This window comes from Acipenser ruthenus, chromosome 26 (assembly GCF_902713425.1).
Source record: "Acipenser ruthenus chromosome 26, fAciRut3.2 maternal haplotype, whole genome shotgun sequence".
NCBI lineage: Eukaryota > Metazoa > Chordata > Actinopteri > Acipenseriformes > Acipenseridae > Acipenser > Acipenser ruthenus.
In genome coordinates, this window is record NC_081214.1 from 13,726,392 (window position 1) to 13,747,167 (window position 20,776).

Consider the following 20,776-nt stretch of genomic DNA (forward strand, 5'->3'; position numbering starts at 1 on the left):
TATTTATTCATTTCGCAGACACCTTTAACCAAGACTACTGTTTTATACAGTATTAAACACACAAAGTATCATACGAGCTAAACTCTGGCAGCCCATGTATATAATGTGCCTAAGTTTGATTTTAACTGTACTGCATAACCCCAACCTTTTCTTAATACAATAGCAATAAACCAGTCTGACAGAATTGCTGCACTGCAGGGAGCCATTCACCACAGTCCACTTAGAAAAAGAAACACTACGATCTGAATCTTCACACACACACACAGAGAAAACCACATATGCACACGACTCCCATGACATTATTTTCCCCTCAACAATAAAATACTTCTTCCTCAATCTAGTATGCAAACAGTAAATAAGAAACACATGGAGAAACTGAACTGATCTTCTCTCATGTTGCACAACTGACTGCACTCCCAGACTGCTGCAGTTCATTCAATCAGTTTGGTGACTGGTCACAGGATTATTGAATAAATCGCTGAATATGGCTGCATGTATGATGCAGTAATGTCTGGTAATTTATTTATCACAGAACTGCGTAGGCATTTTTGTGCAGTATCGCAGAGGGTACAACACATTCAATTGAATCCTGTTCTGGTACCGTAAATAAGGAACACAGCATCACGAGCAGCGTTCCCTCGAAGATACTGACAGACTTGTCGTTTTGACTTAGAAAGGTAAATTATCAGTACCTCAACAATTTTTGAATTTGCTTTACATTTAAACATATACAAGACATTTATTCTGGCTCTGCCTCTGCTTCTCAATAATAAATACAGAATTTATGACACATATATTTACCTTTATGAAGTCTGTCAGATCCTGTCATAACTGCATCACAGATTTAGACCGCATGCTTAACTGGTGGTCTGTATAGCATTGCTTTATACTATTGTATAAAACACTGGAACTGCCTTCAACCACCTTGAGAAACATAACCTTCAGTTCTGACTAACAAGCAGAGAAATCCTATAAAACCACACTAGTGTAACAGTGCCAACTAATATATATTTATATAGGATCCTATATTATTACACAGGATTTATTATTATACCACACTTAAAGAAAAAAGGCTGTGACACAGAACTATGATGATATAACTGAACCACATAACCACCCCACACAGGCTAGTATTTATTAGTGATTACTAGCGTTTCAGTTCTCACACGATCACATTAAAAGTATGGTGTAACTGCAATATCAGAATGTATGTAAATATACATCTCGTAGTAAGGAAATCTGATTTGTCTGGAGCTACATTACCATCCTTCTGTGCATAAGATTTCTGTATTTGCTAGCGAGTTGCTGCTGCCATATTGTACATTTTTAACCCTTTGCGGTCTTATGTCGGACCTGGTCCGACATTGCAATTATTCCTATCCGGTCCAATGTCGGACCCTGTCCTACATCATCAAAAAGACGCAAAAAATGGGTTTCTAGTCGTTTTTTCTCCGGAAAAAGCCGAGAAAACCATTCAATGGCCGAGTGGGAGCGACAGGAGCCGAGACAAGGGCGTATCTCATGATTAGTCATACTTGCCCCTGGCATCAGATAACGGAGGCCATAAGGAAACAAGCTGGCTGTGATTTCATCAGCGCTCAGAGAATATCACGGACATTTGTAGAGCTTTTTTCAGATATTATAGTAATAAAATAATGACTTGGATCGCATTATTGAGGCGTTTGGCGATAAAATGAGTGATCAGAAGATGACTGATTGGTATGTATGACTATTACTATTATTTATTTCTTAGCATATGTGAAAGCTATAGTGAACGAAAGGGTGGGGTGGGGCTGGAGATGCCTAGTGAGTGCTTTGTTGATATGCAGGGCCTTTTAAACCCATTTGACTGTGGAAAAAAACACTTTTAAACAGCGTGTCTAAAATTAACTGCACGTGTGAAAATAAATTGGACCTGACGCGCCTGACACGCACAAAGGGTTAATAGAGCATACATTTTTACTAAATGTAAACTTGACATTTTTACGAAAAGCAGCAGCTGCTTCTTTGTTGCCATGTCTGTGCTTCTAAAATCAAAGTGTGGAACTTCAACTCTCCCCAAGCATTTGCAAGTACTGACTCAACTGGTTCATTTAGCGCAGCAACAAACTGCCAGGCATAGTGTTTTCTTTATGATCTGCACCCACTGATACCCAATGCCTTTCCATCAGCCTTTAGAAAGGCAGATACAGTTCACACGACAAACTAGTGTTTAATTAATGCTACTATTGTAACAAACAAGCAAACATAATAAAAAATAAACACAGTCCTACATGTGCAGTCGTGTGGCTTTAGAGATGCCACACAATCTCAAATACAATGGGAAAAAAATCATATTAAAAATGTTAACAATATTGTGTTAATTATTATCACCATCATCATCATCATCATCATTATTATCGGTATCCCAGAGTGTGCTTTAGGTTGTTTACCTTTTGTGCTTGATTTTGAACTTGGTAGATTTTTAGCTCGATATCTGAGCAGGAAGGTTGTCAGATGTTTTATCAACACTTTTAAAACATTCTTGGCTAGCAACAGCAGGTGCAGCATCGCTAGCATTGTCACTAGAATCCTGCAATGATGTCGCCCTGCAGGTTACGTTCACGCAGACTCAGAGCTTACAGGCTGATCTACACGGCTGTTAGCAAGCGCTGCACGAATTACAGAGGGGAATCCGCTGCAAGAGTCACAGACGCAAAGATTCTTATGTTAACGCTTTGCAACAGTGCTCTTGATATGTTTACCTTGATGTTGGAGTCTCGACTGAAGTTGATAATTATGAGAACTTGCGAAAGTTAATAAACTGAGTGCTAAGGCTGTTGCCAATGATTCTGTAATGTAGCCTTAGAGGGAACACTGATCTGCAGGGGGTTTAGGCACAGCAGCTCTTAAATAGAAAACGTTCAGCATATTTACTTTAAAAAGAGAAACAATGACCACGTCTATAATTCCATTTACCCCACAATACTATGATTACATCCATCAGTCAATGGAAGATTACAAGATGTATTCATTACCAATAGGAACAGTAACCACCTGCTTCCATTTTCAATTACAATGTCATTTTGGACAAGAGAGAGATACATTTGTTAGTTTTTAGAGCGTGATATGCAAGTGATATTAACTTCCTGGGTGGAAGGAGGACTTGCCTTCACCTCTCAACCACAGCGTGACTTTTCTTTTTTGTAAAATGAACAAACTAGATTTTAAACTTCACATTTATTTTTACTAAATGTATCCCTCCATCAGTACAAAATAGTCCCTATACTTTGGCTGTAGAGTCTACAAATGTTCTTGAAGAACTTATTACTGCTGAATTAGTTTACCCATGATATTTTAGAATTCGATATACAGCGATAATGGCATTGTCTGTAGTAGAAATACAAGCTGGAACTGTTATCCACTAGCTCCAAGGTCCTCCAAAGAATGCCTTCTGATCATCAAACACTTACCATTTTTGCACAGTTGTTGGAATTGGGTAAATATTGATTTGATGTAGATTTTTCTTCTGTTCACTCACTTTGCATTTTGTTAAATATAAACTATTAACATGTCTATTTTTGAAAGCATTCTTACTTTACAGCATTATTTCACACCTGCCTAAAACTTTTGCACAGTACTGTATATATATATATATATATATATATATATATATATATATATATATATATATATATATATATATATATATATATATATATATATATATATTACTGCATCATCATTCACACTGGTGTTGCTTTAAAATAAGCTGCTTTCAAGAGACCGAACAGCTGTTCATCAGTGAGCACACTCCATTGCCTTTGCCATTGCCTGATATTAAGTTTTTGCATGCAGCAGAAGAAAAAGGTGCTTTTCTTTTTAACCAACGCTCCATTTCTTTTTTAGCTCTTTACACTCAGCCCTATTTCCACCTGTTTCTCACTGTTTTCATTTATGTATGTTTAACTACTGGATAGTTTGTACTGCATGCATGTAACATGTATCAAATGAAAGGCCACAGAAATTCCTTTCATATTATGCAAGTTGCAACAGAATCAGGCATACTATATGTGGTAGGGATGAGGCTATATTTCCAAAATAATCAGGTTTGGTCACTGATTACATATATATATATATATATACACACACACACACACACACACACACACACACACACACACATACATACATACATACATACATACATACATACATACATACATACACACACACACACACACACACATGCTCAAATTTGTAATACATTATTACAAAATGTAACTTTATATATACAGGGTGATTAGAAAGTAAGTTTACCACATCAACACACCATACCATTGATGTGGTAAACTTACTTTTTTGTACAGACGTGCTCAAATTTGTTGGTACCCTTACAGCTCATTGAAATAATGCTTCATTCCTCCTGAAAAGTGATGAAATTTAAAGCTATTTTATCATGTATACTTGCATGCCTTTGGTATGTCATAGAATAAAGCAAAGAAGCTGTGAAAAGAGATGAATTATTGCTTATTCTACAAAGATATTCTAAAATGGCCTGGACACATTTGTCGGTACCCCTTAGAAAAGATAATAAATAATTGGATTATAGTGATATTTCAAACTAATTAGTTTCTTTAATTAGTATCACACATGTCTCCAATCTTGTAATCAGTCATTCAGCCTATTTAAATGGAGAAAAGTATTCACTGTGCTGTTTGGTATCATTGTGTGCACCACACTGAACATGGACCAGAGAAAGGAAAGGAGAGAGTTGTCTGAGGAGATCAGAAAGAAAATAATAGACAAGCATGGTAAAGGTAAAGGCTACAAGACCATCTCCAAGCAGCTTGATGTTCCTGTGACAACAATTGCAAATATTATTAAGAAGTTTAAGGTCCATGGGAAGAGTGGGCCAAACTACCTGTTAACAGGTGCAGAAGTCTCATTGAGAGCTACAGAAAACGTTTGATTGCAGTGATTGCCTCTAAAGGTTGTGCAACAAAATATTAGGTTAGCGGTCCCATCATTTTTGTCCATGCCATTTTCATTTGTTTTCTTATTTACAATATTATGTTGAATAAAAAATCAAAAGCAAAGTCTGATTTCTATTAAATATGGAATAAACAATGGTGGATGCCAATTACTTTTGTCAGTTTCAAGTTATTTCTGAGAAAATTGTGCATTCTTCGTTTTTTGTGGAGGGGTACCAACAGATTTGAGCACATCTGTGTGTGTGTGTGTGTGTGTGTGTGTGATATATATATATAGTAATCATAGATGGCTCAAAAAAAAAAAAAAAAAAAAAACACAAACACTGCACCAGTAAACCTCAATATGAAATTAACATGGGGGGGAGCTGAGCTTCTAAGCTTTTCAACGATACCGCCCCTTTGTATAGCTGCTACGGAGCAATAGGCTCAAAACGAAACCTAAGCTGTGAACTCTGTCACATGATGAGGCGCTTAACTTGAGGCGAGCCTAGTTCCAGCTAGGAGTAGCGCATACACACACTGAATACGTCTTTGGAAAGCCCTGAGTCTGTACTTTACTTACAAGCCAGTAGGTGGCTTTTACGATGGCTGCAAAACAACACCTACATAATACGAAATAAAACGAACAGTAATTCTAAGTGAAATTGCCTATGTATATTGCAGACTGTAAAAATGTGGAGCCAACTCCAGGACCGCGATATATCCGAATCCGCAGTATAACGAGGGCCGATATAACGAGGGGTGGGTGTATTTGAAATGCAAATCATTTTAATGAAGTTAATCCGGGAACAATGAACCTCATACAATGTCAAAATGTACAGATCAGAGATGACATCTCCTAGAAAGAGTGCATTTATATGTGCTGGTTCATCTCACTGTACAAGATAATAATTAGCTATGGCAGTAAAGAGGACTTCAGCTTACTGGGGTCATTGACATTATTACATTTGAAGATGAAACAGGCCCGTTTACCAATACTATGAATCAGGAGGGCACGGCTGCACATCAACAAATATCAGTCGCAAGGGAAGAAACAATGAATCAAACTGTTACATGAAATACTCGTTGATACACCTTTACTTCACATACTGAACCAAAACCACAAATGCTATCAGCTGATGGGCACTCGCATTTATTTTTCATTTTTATGTTAAGCACGTGCGCATGGGGGAACAAGAGCAATGCCAAACACTTAATTGTGGTCTTCATTTTACAAGGCAGGACTTCTTTTTTCTTTTTTTGGAGAACAAATGGTAGAAAACATCCACTGTGCAGATGAACTGCTTAGAATAGATGACAGTTACAATGTATAGAAAACAGTTAAATGTTTGTGAGCAAGAAATTCCCTGGATTTCTCATTTATAAAAATCTGCAAAATGCACAAGACACAAAATTCGTCAATTACTACAGTGGATGATGTATGCAGTATATATGTTTACTTTATATGCACAAACATTCATTGTCGTTAATATGTCCTCAAACTGAGTTGCTGACGTTGCAGACATTTTTTCTTTTAAAGTAAATTCCCGACCACTTCACTTTCCCATTTTACTAAATGCTACTGCTGGTATTTGTTCAATAAATCTCAGGCCCCGCAATGGCTCTGTGCTAATTTATGGTGCTTGTGCTAAATGGGTCTGGAGTTAATTTAATAGGGACTTCACTGCAGTCTGGTAAATTGGGCAATATTAATAGCTTGGGGATATGATGGTTACAGCAATTCGGTATGCAGATATCCTTATCGCTAACTTGCATCCATGGTACCGCGGCTTCAGTTTGTTCATGCCACACATTCATTATTTATCATTTGGAGCAGTGGTGCTCATTTTATTCTTTCCTGTTAAATTAAATCCAGTACTTGCTTTCGCTATTAGTTTTTTCAGGGGGCGCAAAACTGTATATCTTTTCTTCTGTATGTGTTGTTTAAGATGTTTATTGTATCAACGGGATAACCAAAACTGGATTGTTCTTGTATTATTATTATTACAGCACTGTAGAATCACACTGGACTATATCAACCACTTATGTTTATTACAGCTACCGATATGTGACTGATGCAATCCAAAGGTTTGTGTTATCACCGAAAAGCTAGAAAAGGTTTCCGTGCATCTTACAGAAAACATTCTTTAGAATTCTCTATTCCGTCCCATTTTGACAGTGAAAAGCATACATTTCACCTTGTAATGAAACAAGTAGTTACAATTTAGCTGGTCATGTTCTGCTCATTTGTTTTCAGCCACCATAATGCACTGAGGAATGGAAAATAGTGTGTGAAACTTACCACTGGGACCATTAAAAAAAATACCTCATAAAACTGCTTATTACAAATAAGACAAGTGACAGCATTATGTTCTGGCTGAAATATATTTGGCAGTCAAACTTGCCAAAAGTAAAGTGGAGAAACCCCCCCCCCCCCCCCGTGTATTGTAGTATGAGAACTGTGTTCATTTAAAAAAAAAAAAAAAAAGAATATGAAATGAAATATACTCTTGCTATTGTGGTGAAGCATGGGGTAGAATAGCAGAGGGGAGATATATTGGTCCCCGTATTGCTAGGAGCATATACCCCCTGTATAGTGGAGACCGAGGGTTGCAATGAAGTAGAAAAGGCTGGTATAAAAAGACCATTTCAAAACTGTCCTTGGTTGGTGGTGTTAGCAAGGGGCGTGGCTACAGACACTGCCAAAAGAAAGCCAGCATGTGTTTATAGCAATGGTAAAACCAAAATTAGCCTTTTGGTGTACAAAAGGGGAGCAGGAATTAGCCCTCTCCTTTTATAGTGTTTTGTTTGCATTTAAAAATGGCCAGTCTCCCTACTTTGGTGTCTTGGGCTTGAAAATAAAAGAACATTATTCACTGCATATTACATGTCAGTAATCTGCCCACAACCCGGAAATGACGTGACTGGGTGAGGAGAGCAGCTGAGCCACACTACCAAAAGGGGGCCCTATCTCATAGTATCAAAACACACAACATCACTGTGACAAATTTGTATGGAAAACTGTAAACCTAAGCTGGTTCTTTTAGAAGCTAGCAGGCTGATATAGTCAAACACCCTTTAAATAAACACAAAAGATTTTAACATTTACAAAAATCGCTCCTGAACAGGAAAGCCAAGTCAGCTGGATACTGAACCTGCTGCCTCCGAGTCCCCCAAACCCAGCCTTCGAAGAGTAAGTTCAAGGACATCCCAGGTCAACAACATTCATTACCTTGGTTAATGAGCCATCTTTCTGTGGATGCAAACAGTGCAGATTTCATCGAGTGAGCTCAAATGCGAGGGCAAGTACTTAAACAGTGTCAACCAGGGCAAAGCATGTTCCATTAGAAACAAAAGCCTATAGACTTTCCATGGTGTATGTACAAGATATCAATATCTGTTTAAATAAGGTTTCCAGGAGAGCACCAGGAAAATGATTAGCAGGCTGTGGCAGGGCAGGAGCTCTGCACATGAAGGGTGGGTTGTGTGTGCATATATCTATATACCTATATATTAAATATGTTGTGTAAATTATTAATGATGAAGCAACGGACGCTCCTGGGAGAGCCTGCCTGCTGTGTGATTGCCAGCTATAGTATCTAATCAGCAGGTAGGGGTATTCCAGGGGGGCGTCAGGTATAAAAAGGTCCCATTTATTCACCTCAGGACTGCCTCAAAGCCAAGGACAACAGACTGAATATTGGACAGAGAACTAAAAGATCTTGCTGTAATCCTCCGATCGCTGTGAGAGTGAACCGGAATCAGAACATTAAAAAAAACACAAAAAAAACCCCACAGCGTAGTAGTATTGAACAGAGATGATTAGTTAAGGGATTGTATATCCCAAGTACATAGAGTGCGGTGAATAAGCGGAGCCTCCCACGTATTAGGAGTAGCACCCGCAGTTTTCACGACACCTTTTGTTTTGTAGTTTTTGTATTTTGCCTTTTGTACTTATAGTTTTTGCCTTATGTCCCACATGAGCTACCATTGCTGGTAGCGTCACGTGGGGTTCCTGTATGTCTTGTCTGTGTTTGTGAATAAAACCTGCACGCCTGCAGGGCGTATCAACTTTAACCTCTATCTCAATCTCCTGCCTGTCACTCAGCAGCGAACGCATGCACCCACACAGCAGTGCGTATTCCTTTAAATTACATTATTTTGCCAGATGCCACACATCATATTCTGTATTTATGCGCAAATTAAAGTGTTCAGGATAGAGTGAAATTTTTTGGTTTTATTCCCTCCTGTTTGTCTCCAAGCTGTGCGTCAAGTTGTCTTTCCCTATTCCCATCTAGTGTCCAATAAGCTCTGCTATTCTGAACTGAAAAGTAAAAGGAATTATACACCCAAGTAGGATGCAAAATGATACAAGACATAAAGGAAAAAGTCAAAGTCAAACACCTTACATCCAAGTTAAAAAAAAAAACCCAAAAAAAACATTACTGCTTGTCTGTTTGGTTGGGGCACTTGTGTTATTAATCCCCTCTGCATCAGCGTTTGATGTTCGCTCCTAGAACTCTTAAAAGCATGCTATGTTAATCTCATCTATGGTACTTGAGTTTTACGAATCTGTTTGGATTCCTTCTTGATTTGATTTTGGAGAAGCTGCAGTTGGTAGTGCCAGGATCTGCACAGAATGGAGTAGCCAATGCATTATGATCAATGTTGCATGGTTTTATGGTGCTGTTATCCATCCAGCAAGTAGCGTTTGATGACGGTTTTCTATCATACATGTAAAAACAGTCCACAGGCTATTGCTTTAATTATACTGAATACAGAGTACTACTATTCTACCATATACAAAAATTACTAAATCTAAAAACTATTTATTTCAAAATCTTATTACTAGCCTCTACCACTCAACCTTGCAGATGTCAGATAGCTGAAGAATGAAAATGTTCCCCAACACCAAGTGCATGTTTGTGTTCCAGTTCTTTGATAGGTGATAATGCAGCCTTTAACTGGATATGCACCTCCTGTCCTCCCCATTACCAGCGATCAGGCTGATGAAAGCTTGGCACGATTCCCATCAGCTGTATCACTTAAATACTATGCGGCTCCATGATACAACACTGAAGGCAATGCTGGCCATTGACATCAATTACAGAAAACACTGCAATGAGAAACAACCACATTTTGCAGTAAACGGGACAATTCACATCGTAGAACTTATTACAGTGCAATATACAGAGGGCTTGAACTGGTCAGTTTTTATTTTCCAAATCTCTACCGCCCTTTAAATGTTAAATTAGTCGTTAAGCTGTCTCTGCATCCTAATAGAGAAAACAACTAATTAAAGACTGGGTTTAAGATTTTTTTTTTTCTTTACTCAATCATGGAGATTTTAAATGGACTTGCTATCAGTGTACATTCCATACTGGGTATTTTAGGCTGAAAGAAAATCTGTCAGGCCAACTCTGTTAAACGAGTGAAAACAACAAAAGCACAGCGATGAACTAGGCGACTGAAAGAATGAAATGCAAATAGGATCAGCGATGAGCAATTAACAAAAAATTAGCCACATCTGTTTGAAATAAATTAAGCAAAACAGAAATCAGGCCCAGTCAAGATATGAAGGTAAAAACAAGTGACATTGTTTTGTAATTAATAGCCCCCCCCTCCACCCACCCACTTACGATTTACCAGTAAATGTCGACATTTACCAAGCAAAATAGTAAATAACCGAAATACACGATAGCGCTTTACTTCAGACATTTACCGACAAATCTCAAGAATAACTAAGTAGCGCTGGCTAATAACCGAATGTCTCGCTTTCGCACATTGTAAAGATTCAGGAGTCCTGTGTAAAGTGCCACGAGAGTCTACCATGCTGCAATAAGCAAGTACATATATCTATTCCCTGCCTGTATTTGTGGTGTTGTGCCATAACCAAAGTGTGATTTTCTGTTGAAAAAACAAACGTGGTCCTAAATTATTTAATTTGCATTTAAAACAGAATGCATATAAAAACTAATTTATTTTTAGGAAATTATATTTTTTCCACAAAAGCTGTAGAGCACGGCTGTGCTGCACAATACACTGATCTTCTCTCTCGCTACCATACACTGCTTTACAGCTGGATGTGGCAGTGTCTACAGACATGTGGTGTTCAAACCAAGTCAAAGCTCATTTAGACCAATCTACTGGGTTACATCGATGTGTGGCTGGAAACACAAAGGAATGGATTCACTCCAGTGAAAAGTCGGAATTCTTTTTTTGGGCTCAAACTTGTATCTTACTATTTTGATAGTCCTAATAAATCTGTTTAAAACATGTCCAATTTTTTGGCCACCTTCCCACCATTTAATTATTTTACCAAGTAGTTTGGGTATAGATTATGCAATATTTTCCATGATGCCATTCTTGCATGTTTGTGTACTTTCCTTGACGATCAAAATCATTCCGTTTTGTAATCTAATTACTTTGTAACAAATCAATATCGTGTGGAGGAATAATCTACATCAATGATAAAATGTACTTTTAAATCTTCTTCAAAACTCTCTTGCCTGCAAATCAGCCAGCCCTGTGTAACCAGCTTGTATGTTTTCATTTTCACAGTAGGATAACCACTACAAGATTGAATACCTCATTGATCCTTAAGAATATCGTTTGCAATTTGTCTTTTTTTATTGGTTGGTGGTTTTTTTTGTACTTGATTTATCATACATGGACAATAGGTTTCATAAGCACCAGTTGCGCTACACTATGAAAACCTGCATTTTATAAATGGATCAAGACAAAACACACTTTAATTGCTATAAAGGATAAGGTCATGTTACTGTGTGCCAGGCTATGATGAGTAGGAATGGTTTCTACATCACACAACGTTAGATGCACATTTTAAAGTGATTACTGTACAATATAAATCCTGAAAACTATATTTGGTATCTTTAAAATACTGGGGCTCACTGGGTTTGAGTTCAAAGCTCTAAACAGCAATAGCCTACTGCACTGGTATGTGTCATCTTTTAAGATCTGTAATGAGAGTACTTTACAGTACTGTGTAGAAATGAAGGGACGGCAAGAGGACCCATTCAATGTTTTATACAGAGAGAATCTGTCTGCCATTTATATTGATGGTTTTCATATAAGATGTATGCGCACAAAAGTGTTGATATTTCAGTGTTTTCATGGGTGCCACATGTGAGGAGACCCAGGGTTATCATCTGATTGGAACCCCTCCAAGAGTCTAAACTTCTAAGTGATCTTCGTTAGGAAACTACAAGAATGGAGCGTTCCTACAGAGACAGCGGAAGGTAGCACTGATTTATTACCTGTAGTGGTACTCTCGGATTGTGTTTCCTGGAATAGCAATTATACATCCTAATCTGAGGTCCTAACGCCAGGATGCAGAGCTAGTAGTATGCCTGTAGAGGTAACCGGGGGGACAAAACAAAACTTTATTGCAATCATTTTAAGAAGTCATGAGAGAACATATTATACATGTTACAATATCGATGAAGAGGAGGAGTTGAATACAAGATGAGACTTGAAATGAATAAAGTGGTCCTTTTTGTTTTATAGTACTAGTGAATGCAAATTCTACTGGAGCACTTTTTTTTTTCACACTACAAAAAAAAAAAAATTATATATATATATATTATATATATATATATATATATATATATATATATATATATATATATATATATATATATATATATATATATATATATATATATATATATTATTTAAAAAAGTAGTATATTACCAAAGCCTGTTTAATATCTAAAATGAATACATTAAGATAATGAGAGGGACAAGCTTTCAGAAGAATTAAATAACAAATCACCTATTTAAAACTTGGCAGCATACTGCAATATCCACACAGTTACTATTGAAAATGCCAAACTACTGTCCTATCTTGAACATTTTCACAAATTGGAATTCTGGGCGCTTTAATACCAAAGAGCAGAACTTTATTGCCCAGTTTGTTTATAATATCCAAAGGTACAGTAGTTTGGAAACAAAGGCAAGCTTTCTCCCTCCTTGAAACCTGTTTACCAGTACTGTATGTCACCCTGCAGTGAGCAAATAAAGTGCCTGCTAAATACAGTAAATCCCATCCTCAAGCTTCCTTACAGCCTAGAAATTATAGTATAGGTCTTAACAAATGGTGTTTGTCTTGCCAATTATATTGTATAAGAAACCCCCAGAGCAGATATCAGCTCTTGTTGGGGGGATAGATAAATAAATAAATAAATAAATAAATAAATAAATACAAAGGAGACTTCAACATTAAATTTGAATGGTTTCCCTGCTTTCTGTGTCGTGTTTATTAACCAAAGAGTCACAGCACAGGCATCTTTAAATCGGAACACTTATGACCCTTTGTAATCAGCTTGTCAGGTTTTGTGTTTGCGGAATGTCTGAATTACAACACAGAGAAAGCATGACCTTTCTGAAATGTATGACCTACCCCCACGCCTAGGTGTTAAATTACCCTGGCAACAGTGGCAGCCAATAAGAGATAATGGAAAGCCTGAATCTTCAGCCAATAAAAACACTCACGGATGATTCTCTTGAGAAACTCTCTTCCTGCTGAAGCAGGCATGCACTCTGTGCATCCCAGCCACCTGGCCACATGCAAACCTCCCTCATTACACTGTAGAAGGGGATTAAACAGTTTTTCAAATTTCTGAGGATTAATAGTCTAAAAGAAAACAAAATAAAAAGGTATTGCCCACAAGTAAGTATCAGGTACCATACCCCAGAGAATCTAATGTACTGCCAGACAAAGCATGGACATCATACAGAGAACATCAAAAGATCTCTCTCTCTCATTGTCAAGGTTTTTTTTTTTTTTTTTCTTTTACAAGACAAAAGGACTGTGCTGCAAATTAATTTCTTTGTTAATAGCCCCAAAACATGGCGCAAGGTTGTACATTTGTAATCCTGTTCACTGCTTCATTTGAAAAGTCTGTGCTAACCCAGCTCCATCTGTTCCTCAGTGCACGTAGGCTTTTGCTGGCTGGTCTGTCTGCAGCTAGAATGTTATTTTACACGGTTGTTTAATCCTGAGCTACCTAAAGGCTGCACCTGGTTACACGTCATGCTCAAATGTCAACGCTTTGACCAGTAGTTTTGTTAAACCTGTCTAATATGCACTGGTGAACTACCAACTACCAAAATTACACCGCTAGACCTCACGAGAATTCACCTAAATTACTACACTGGTGGTATCAATAAAGACTGCAGATATTTTGGCAGAACCACACACTGTTTACTGGTACAGGAGCAGCCCCCTCCACAACACACACACAGAACTATCTGAAACATGCGATACAAGATCTATCAATCCTGCTGTCCACACAACTGAACAATGCCTGCTCCCTATTCCAGTAATACATTCCTGCTGAAATGTGATGGGGTCCTAATGGGTGAAGGGTACAGTAAGGTGCTGTATTCCCTCACGTTTACTCACAGTATGGAAATGACAAACAATCAGTGTAATGTTACAGGTTATTTAGGGGGGCGGGGGGTGATTGTTCCCTTTGCACCACTACAGAGATATTTAATTAAAATTCCCAGCAGCGCAGCGGAAATGTAAACTTCAGGAGACAACTGCAGCAAAACACACACTTAGATTTTCAACAAGGTCAAAGAAAATATAGCTGTGTACTGCACCAAAACTAACCAGTCTCCAAACCTATATTTGCAGTGATATTAAACCCTGATCTATACCATTCTGATAGGGGCGAGTTGGCATCCCATTTCAAGTTAACCATGGATAAGGTACATTCTTGTATTGGCACTGTTCCTGTTATGCTGCACAGCAAATACCATAATTACAGTATGGTTAATGGTATGCTTGTGTTTCTATGAACAAAGTGAAGGAAAAGGTCATTTTCATTTGAAATTGATTTTATTTAATCTTCTATATAAAACAAGTCTCAAGTACTAATCAGCTTTCTCATCTAACTTCACTGGTAAAACAAAAAGCTTTCTACGCAGGTGTATTGCAGCTAAAATAAAAATACAACTCCTCAGAGACATCACGAAAAACTAGATAAAGCACTGCAAAGAGCTGAAGAAACGTTAGGCAGAGATACACAGGTTTAGTAGCACAACTTGCAGGGTGTGCCGATGCTCATATTTTCTGAGTAACTGCCTTTAAGAAATGTGAAGTTGTTGGGTATTAATGAAATGGAATAAAACACAAAAACAACATGGTCCCTTTGTTTCCCTTGTTTACACAATAACAAACGAACAAACAAACAAACAAACAAACCAACCAACCAACCTCAGGGTTCTCCCCAGGAATTCTGTACAGCTGGGCAGCAGAATATTATAGCCTGGAGCACTTTTAATGGAAAAATAAACTTGCCTTACCTTAAATATAAAATACGACAAAGAATTTGACTAATGTGTTGTCTTTCGTTGACTATATCTGGTTGCTCTTTTTTATGGTCTACATTTTATTACTGTTTTTTATTATGGTAAATGACCGTGCTTATTTAGGCACGGTACGATTTGACTCAGGAAATATAACGTAGGTTTATTGGAGTTCACAAAAAAAAAGGGGGGGGCAACCTTTTCACTTCCTTTTTAGATCAATTATTGAGCTTATTGCTTCATTTAAATTGTTTTCTTTGTTAAGTTTACAAGGCATTTTATTAATGCACATCTATTTTTGTTTTTCGCTGCTCTACATTTTTTGAATGCAACTGTTCATTAACATCTTTTTTAGCACAACAGTACATGGTCACCATCATAACTGTTGCATGAAACCAGAGTGTAATAATCCAGAACTTCTGCACTTAAGCATTTGTACGTCAGCTGACAAGTGTTCTGCTGATATCCCATCACACCTTTCTTCTTAAAGGCGTACAGCCTCTATACATGAACCCCCAATATATCTCAAGCACCTGGGTACATATTTTTACGATATCACAATGTTTTTTTTTTTTTGGTGCATATGTATAGCTATTATGTAGTATAATATATCCCCTTACAGTACAATAATACAACAAAAGGACTGAATGATAATATCCAAATATAGTCTTAATATTTTTAATGAAGTAGCCGCCGCAAATATAGTATTAGGCGGTGGATTGCGCCGATCGCCGGCTTATTTTGAAAAGCATGCATTCATTGTCACTATTTCTGTTTGAAAATAAAAATCGGTTATTTTTTTAGCAGGTCATTAACATTTTAGCCTCTCAAAGTGCTTCACACAGAAAACCCGCCCCTTAACGACTGGTTAAATGTTGTGTCAAGACGTAACACAGCTGTCACGTGGGTCAAAGATTTCTTTTTTTTCACCCAGCAACGCACAAGTGATCTGGGGAGTCCTTGGCTCACCGCATACCAGTGACCTCTGTGGCTGGCAGTGCGCCTGCAGGCCGACCTGTACGCAAATCAGAACTGCGTGGTTTTCCGACACTGCAAGTTCTGAATATGGCTGGACGGTGGGCTTGCAGAGCGAAAAAAAGTGGACGGCTGGCGGCACTCGTTTCTGAGGACAACAGTGCTCGTCTTCGTCTCTCCCAAATTAGTTTGGGGGTTGCAGTGGTGAGCCAGGTTGAATAATAATAATAATAATAATAATAATAATAATAATAATAATAATAATAATAATAATACCGTGTAACATTTTTTTTTTTTTTTTGTTCCTGGGTAGTAAGTGTTATTTCCTAATTGCTTATGCCTCAAAAGTATAGAAAATGGCTATTATTCCCCACAAACTTTGCTTTTGTGACCAGGACAGTGATATTTTGAAATTTACCTATTTTCCAGAACATTCCAGATAGAGTCAGTGCTGAGTAAACTTGGAGTAACTTCTACAACTTTCCAGTAATATAAATAGTAGTATAAATACAGGGGCCTTAAGCCCACCAGTTCAGTTTAGTTCCAGCTGCCTAAGTGGATACATATCTGCATTTTTCTGAGATGGCATCAAGGTCATAGGAGACTTCAAAATGGTGGCATTCCTGATGGGTCTCCAAGGCAGTTTTACCAAGTTTCCCTGCTATCTTTGCCTTTGGGACAGCAGGGACACCAAGGCGCACTACCACAGGCGGGACTGGCCACAGCGGACCGAGTTCTCTGTGGGGAGGAACAACGTCAAGTGGGAGCCACTGGTGGACCCCTGGAAGGTGCTGATGCCACCACTGCACATCAAATTGGGCCTTATGAAACAATTTGTCAGAGCTCTAGATAAGGAGTCGGCAGCCTTCAAGTACCTTCAAGACTTTTTCCCTAAGCTGTCTGAGGCAAAGGTCAAAGTCGGTGTCTTCATCGGACCACAGATAAATAAGATCCTGGAGTGCAATGAATTCCCCAAGAAGCTCACTAGTAAGGAGAAAGCGGCTTGGAACAGCTTTGTCGCAGTGGTTCGGGGCTTCCTGGGCAATCACAAGGCCGAAAACTATGTGGAGCTGGTTGAGACTCTGGTGAAGAACTACGGCACAATGGGCTGTAGGATGTCCCTCAAAGTCCATATCCTTGATGCTCATCTTGATAAATTCAAGGAGCGTACTCGGAGGAGCAAGGCGAGCGCTTCCACCAGGATATACTGGACTTTGAACGCCGCTACCAAGGACAGTATAACGAGAACATGATGGGAGACTACATTTGGGGGCTGATTCGTGAAAGTGATTTACAGTATAATCATAAATCTCGAAAAACTACTCGCTTCTAAATCTTTTGTAGTCATTATTGTATTACTTTAGTATAAATACATGTTAATTTGGATTCATATGTTGTTTTTTTCTGACTATGTGAACAAAAAGACACAAATTCGCCCGTTTTCTCATTGGAAATAGGTAAATTTCAAAATATCACTGTCCTGGTCACAAAAGCAAAGTTTGTGGGGAATAATAGCCATTTTCTATACTTTTGAGGCATAAGCAATTAGGAAATAACACTTACTACCCAGGAACAAAAATTGTGTTCCATAGTGTAATTATTACTTGGACATTCCAAAAAAAAAAAAAAAAAAAGAAATGCATCATCTCTGCAGTGAATTGTGGGATTGTTGTCCCGAGCCTGATAAACACATATCCCAGTTTCCACAGTCCTAGCTTGTGTTGGGCTTAAGGAAAGGGCACATTTACGTGACAAATCAGTTGCATCTGCTAGTTTTGTAAAATAAATATAATTGTCAGTTTGTCTCGGTATGGCAGTAAAAATGTCAGCGTCCTGTACGATAGAAAAATCCACCTCCAACTGGCTTTTAAAACACTCATAGTGAAAGTTAATTGCTATTGATTAGTACTTAATTGTAAAGGCGAGGGAAGGGCAGCTTTTCTAGTTTTGAAATCAAATTAAATAAACAAGTGTGTTTTGATTTAATCCCTGCTGACAAATACTCAGAAAATACAAGTATCAGGAAACACCTAATAACTTGTACGAAGGCAATCTTCACTGTCTGACACATCATTATGATTTTATTATAATGCAGCCTTATAAAATCTACACGTTTATCAACTTATACATAGCTCTAAGTGTAATAGTCAACGTATTCTAATTTAGTGTGAACAGATTAATGCAATGGCTTGCGGAAACTGTCAGCAACACACGTTTCAATGTCTGCATTTATTAGCAGCCAGGCGACTGCAGCTGCAAAGCCTATTTATTCTCAAAGTAGTTTTGTTTAAAGTTATTTACAGTTTTCACAATGTTTTAGGTAAGTGATGAAATCTTCTTGTACAAAATCCAGATCATTTGTTAACATTAGAAGCTTACTTGTGCAATGTGAACGTAGACAAATCCAATATCATACATCTGTTAAAATAAAACAAAATGATGCGCTGCTATACGTATTTGGGCCCGCATGCCAAAATCAAATCACTCTCTTCTGCTCTTAAATAACCTGCGCTAGTAATTGTTTGTGTTTTAAGTAATATGACTGATCATTTCCTAATTCTGTTTACCATCCACAAAAAGCACTTTTTTTTGGTACGTTGCAGCACCACACTGTTTTGAGCAAAGGATAGATATTAATAGTTCAAATAATACATACTGTGGCATAACATTGTACAACTCTAGGGTGTTCTTTTAAAGTTAAAATTCTGATTGTCTATCAAAAATAAAGTTAAAATTACTTAGCCTTTTTCAGCTTTTGGTCTTTATGAAATACAAAATAGCCAAAGTTTAAAGCATTCTGTGAAAGAAAGTGCGATTCTTAATTACATTTTTTGCGCCATGTTTGGGAATGAATCCCATTTTCAAAGTCATTTACATTATTTCTCCATTTTAATAAGCCTTCATTTTATAACTTGCATGATTTATACCATGGTATTTACTTGATGTTATACATTTCCACAGTATACCAGCTCACTAATTTGAGTTTGCAAAAGTTTAACCATTCAAAACAAAAGCTGTTCTATATTATCAGAACCCATACATGCCCTGGCAAAAGCAAGCTCCATAATATATAAAGCGTAATCAATTCAAGCAGTCTTTGTACACTTTCTATTGGGTTTTGTATAGTATAGCTTTGGATTAATCACAGCTCTGCCAAGTAATTGCAGTAACAAGCCTGACGATGTTACTCTCGTAAGTACAATTTTCTCCCATAATTAAATTAATCGTGCTGAATTTGGAAATGAGAACACAGGACTACATAAATGGAAAAAGAGTAGTTTGATTGTATCACAGCAACACTGTACTGCATGCCTCTCGCAGACTCTGAAAATTGTTACTCGTTGTTTTGTGACAGTGCCGTTCGATGGTACAATCACTTTACAGTCACAGCTCCAGCAGAATGAGAGTACAGGAAGCCCTTAGATATGTCTATGCACTAAACTAACGCCAGCAGGGCTGTGTTCAAGCATGCAAATTGTTTCAAACATTCGTGATACAGTAAAACTACATTAAAACATTTAACCTCTGGTGGAAAGTTATTAACCATTTATATATTTTCAGTGGTGTAAAATGCATCAAGATATTGGGACATAATGGCACCAATTAAAGGGTGTAAAATGTTTTTTTACTGTTGAAGCTTTTTTTTTTTTTTTTTTTTTTACAGCCTCAGTAGAAAAACAGAAGAGAATGATACAGCAGTTGACAAGTTCTTACCTGGTAAGTGTGTACTCCCTGAGTCCTGAGTGCAGGTTCATGGCAGAAAAAGTACCTATACAACCCCTCAATCGCTTATCACGGCCAATCTTCCATGTGACAAACAGCGGGCTGGTGGAAAAAAATACAAAAATACAAAAATACAAAAATAAATAAATCATAATCAAATGAAAAGGTCAGTAAGATTGCATTATTCCAACATGTGGTTCATAGCTTATGACTGATCACATCTACTGAGTAAGATGACACACTGGGTAATGACACAAAATAAATACAAAACCTAAGGCACTGCATCCTTAATGGTTTATGAGCCAGTCCCAAAATTCAGCATTCTACGTTGACTAGGTAAGAGACAGTGTTATCCTGCCTCGTTGGATTAGGCAAATCCCTAGGTCAAAGTTGTAAGTGGACAGCTTGGAAATGGTTAGCAGGTAATGCATGTATTGAAATAGAGTACCTAAATATTCAACTACCATTAGCAATGGCCTTAATAAAGGCTCAACATCTTTCCCTCACCCCTTTTTTTCTTCTATTCTATCTGGCGCTTCATTGGTACACTGTGTGTACGTGCTGTAGTGGGCTTGGTATGGTTCAGTCCACACGGGGTAAGAAAGGTGTTTTTTTCTGACGTTTGTTATACTGTATATTTTTAATAAAATTGCATCTCTAAACAAAGGAACGAGGCAAAGTCACGTTTGGAATTATTTTGAGGAACCAGACGAGAAAACCGTGGTATGCAAAATTACTATGCCAAACAAAATTGCCGTACCACTACACCCTTGGTGTAACATCTGGTT

At 37.7% G+C, this 20,776-nt stretch overlaps 1 protein-coding gene across 1 annotated transcript in view; it reads right to left on the minus strand.

Moving 5' to 3' along the window:
- LOC117430691 (nuclear protein AMMECR1-like) overlaps positions 1-20,776 on the minus strand; it is a 78,706-nt gene that overhangs the window by 26,011 nt on the left and 31,919 nt on the right. The window contains exon 2 of the mRNA XM_059001180.1: positions 19,980-20,090. Within this exon, the coding sequence (XP_058857163.1) occupies positions 19,980-20,090 (111 nt within the window). The remainder of the gene's footprint in view (positions 1-19,979; positions 20,091-20,776) is intronic.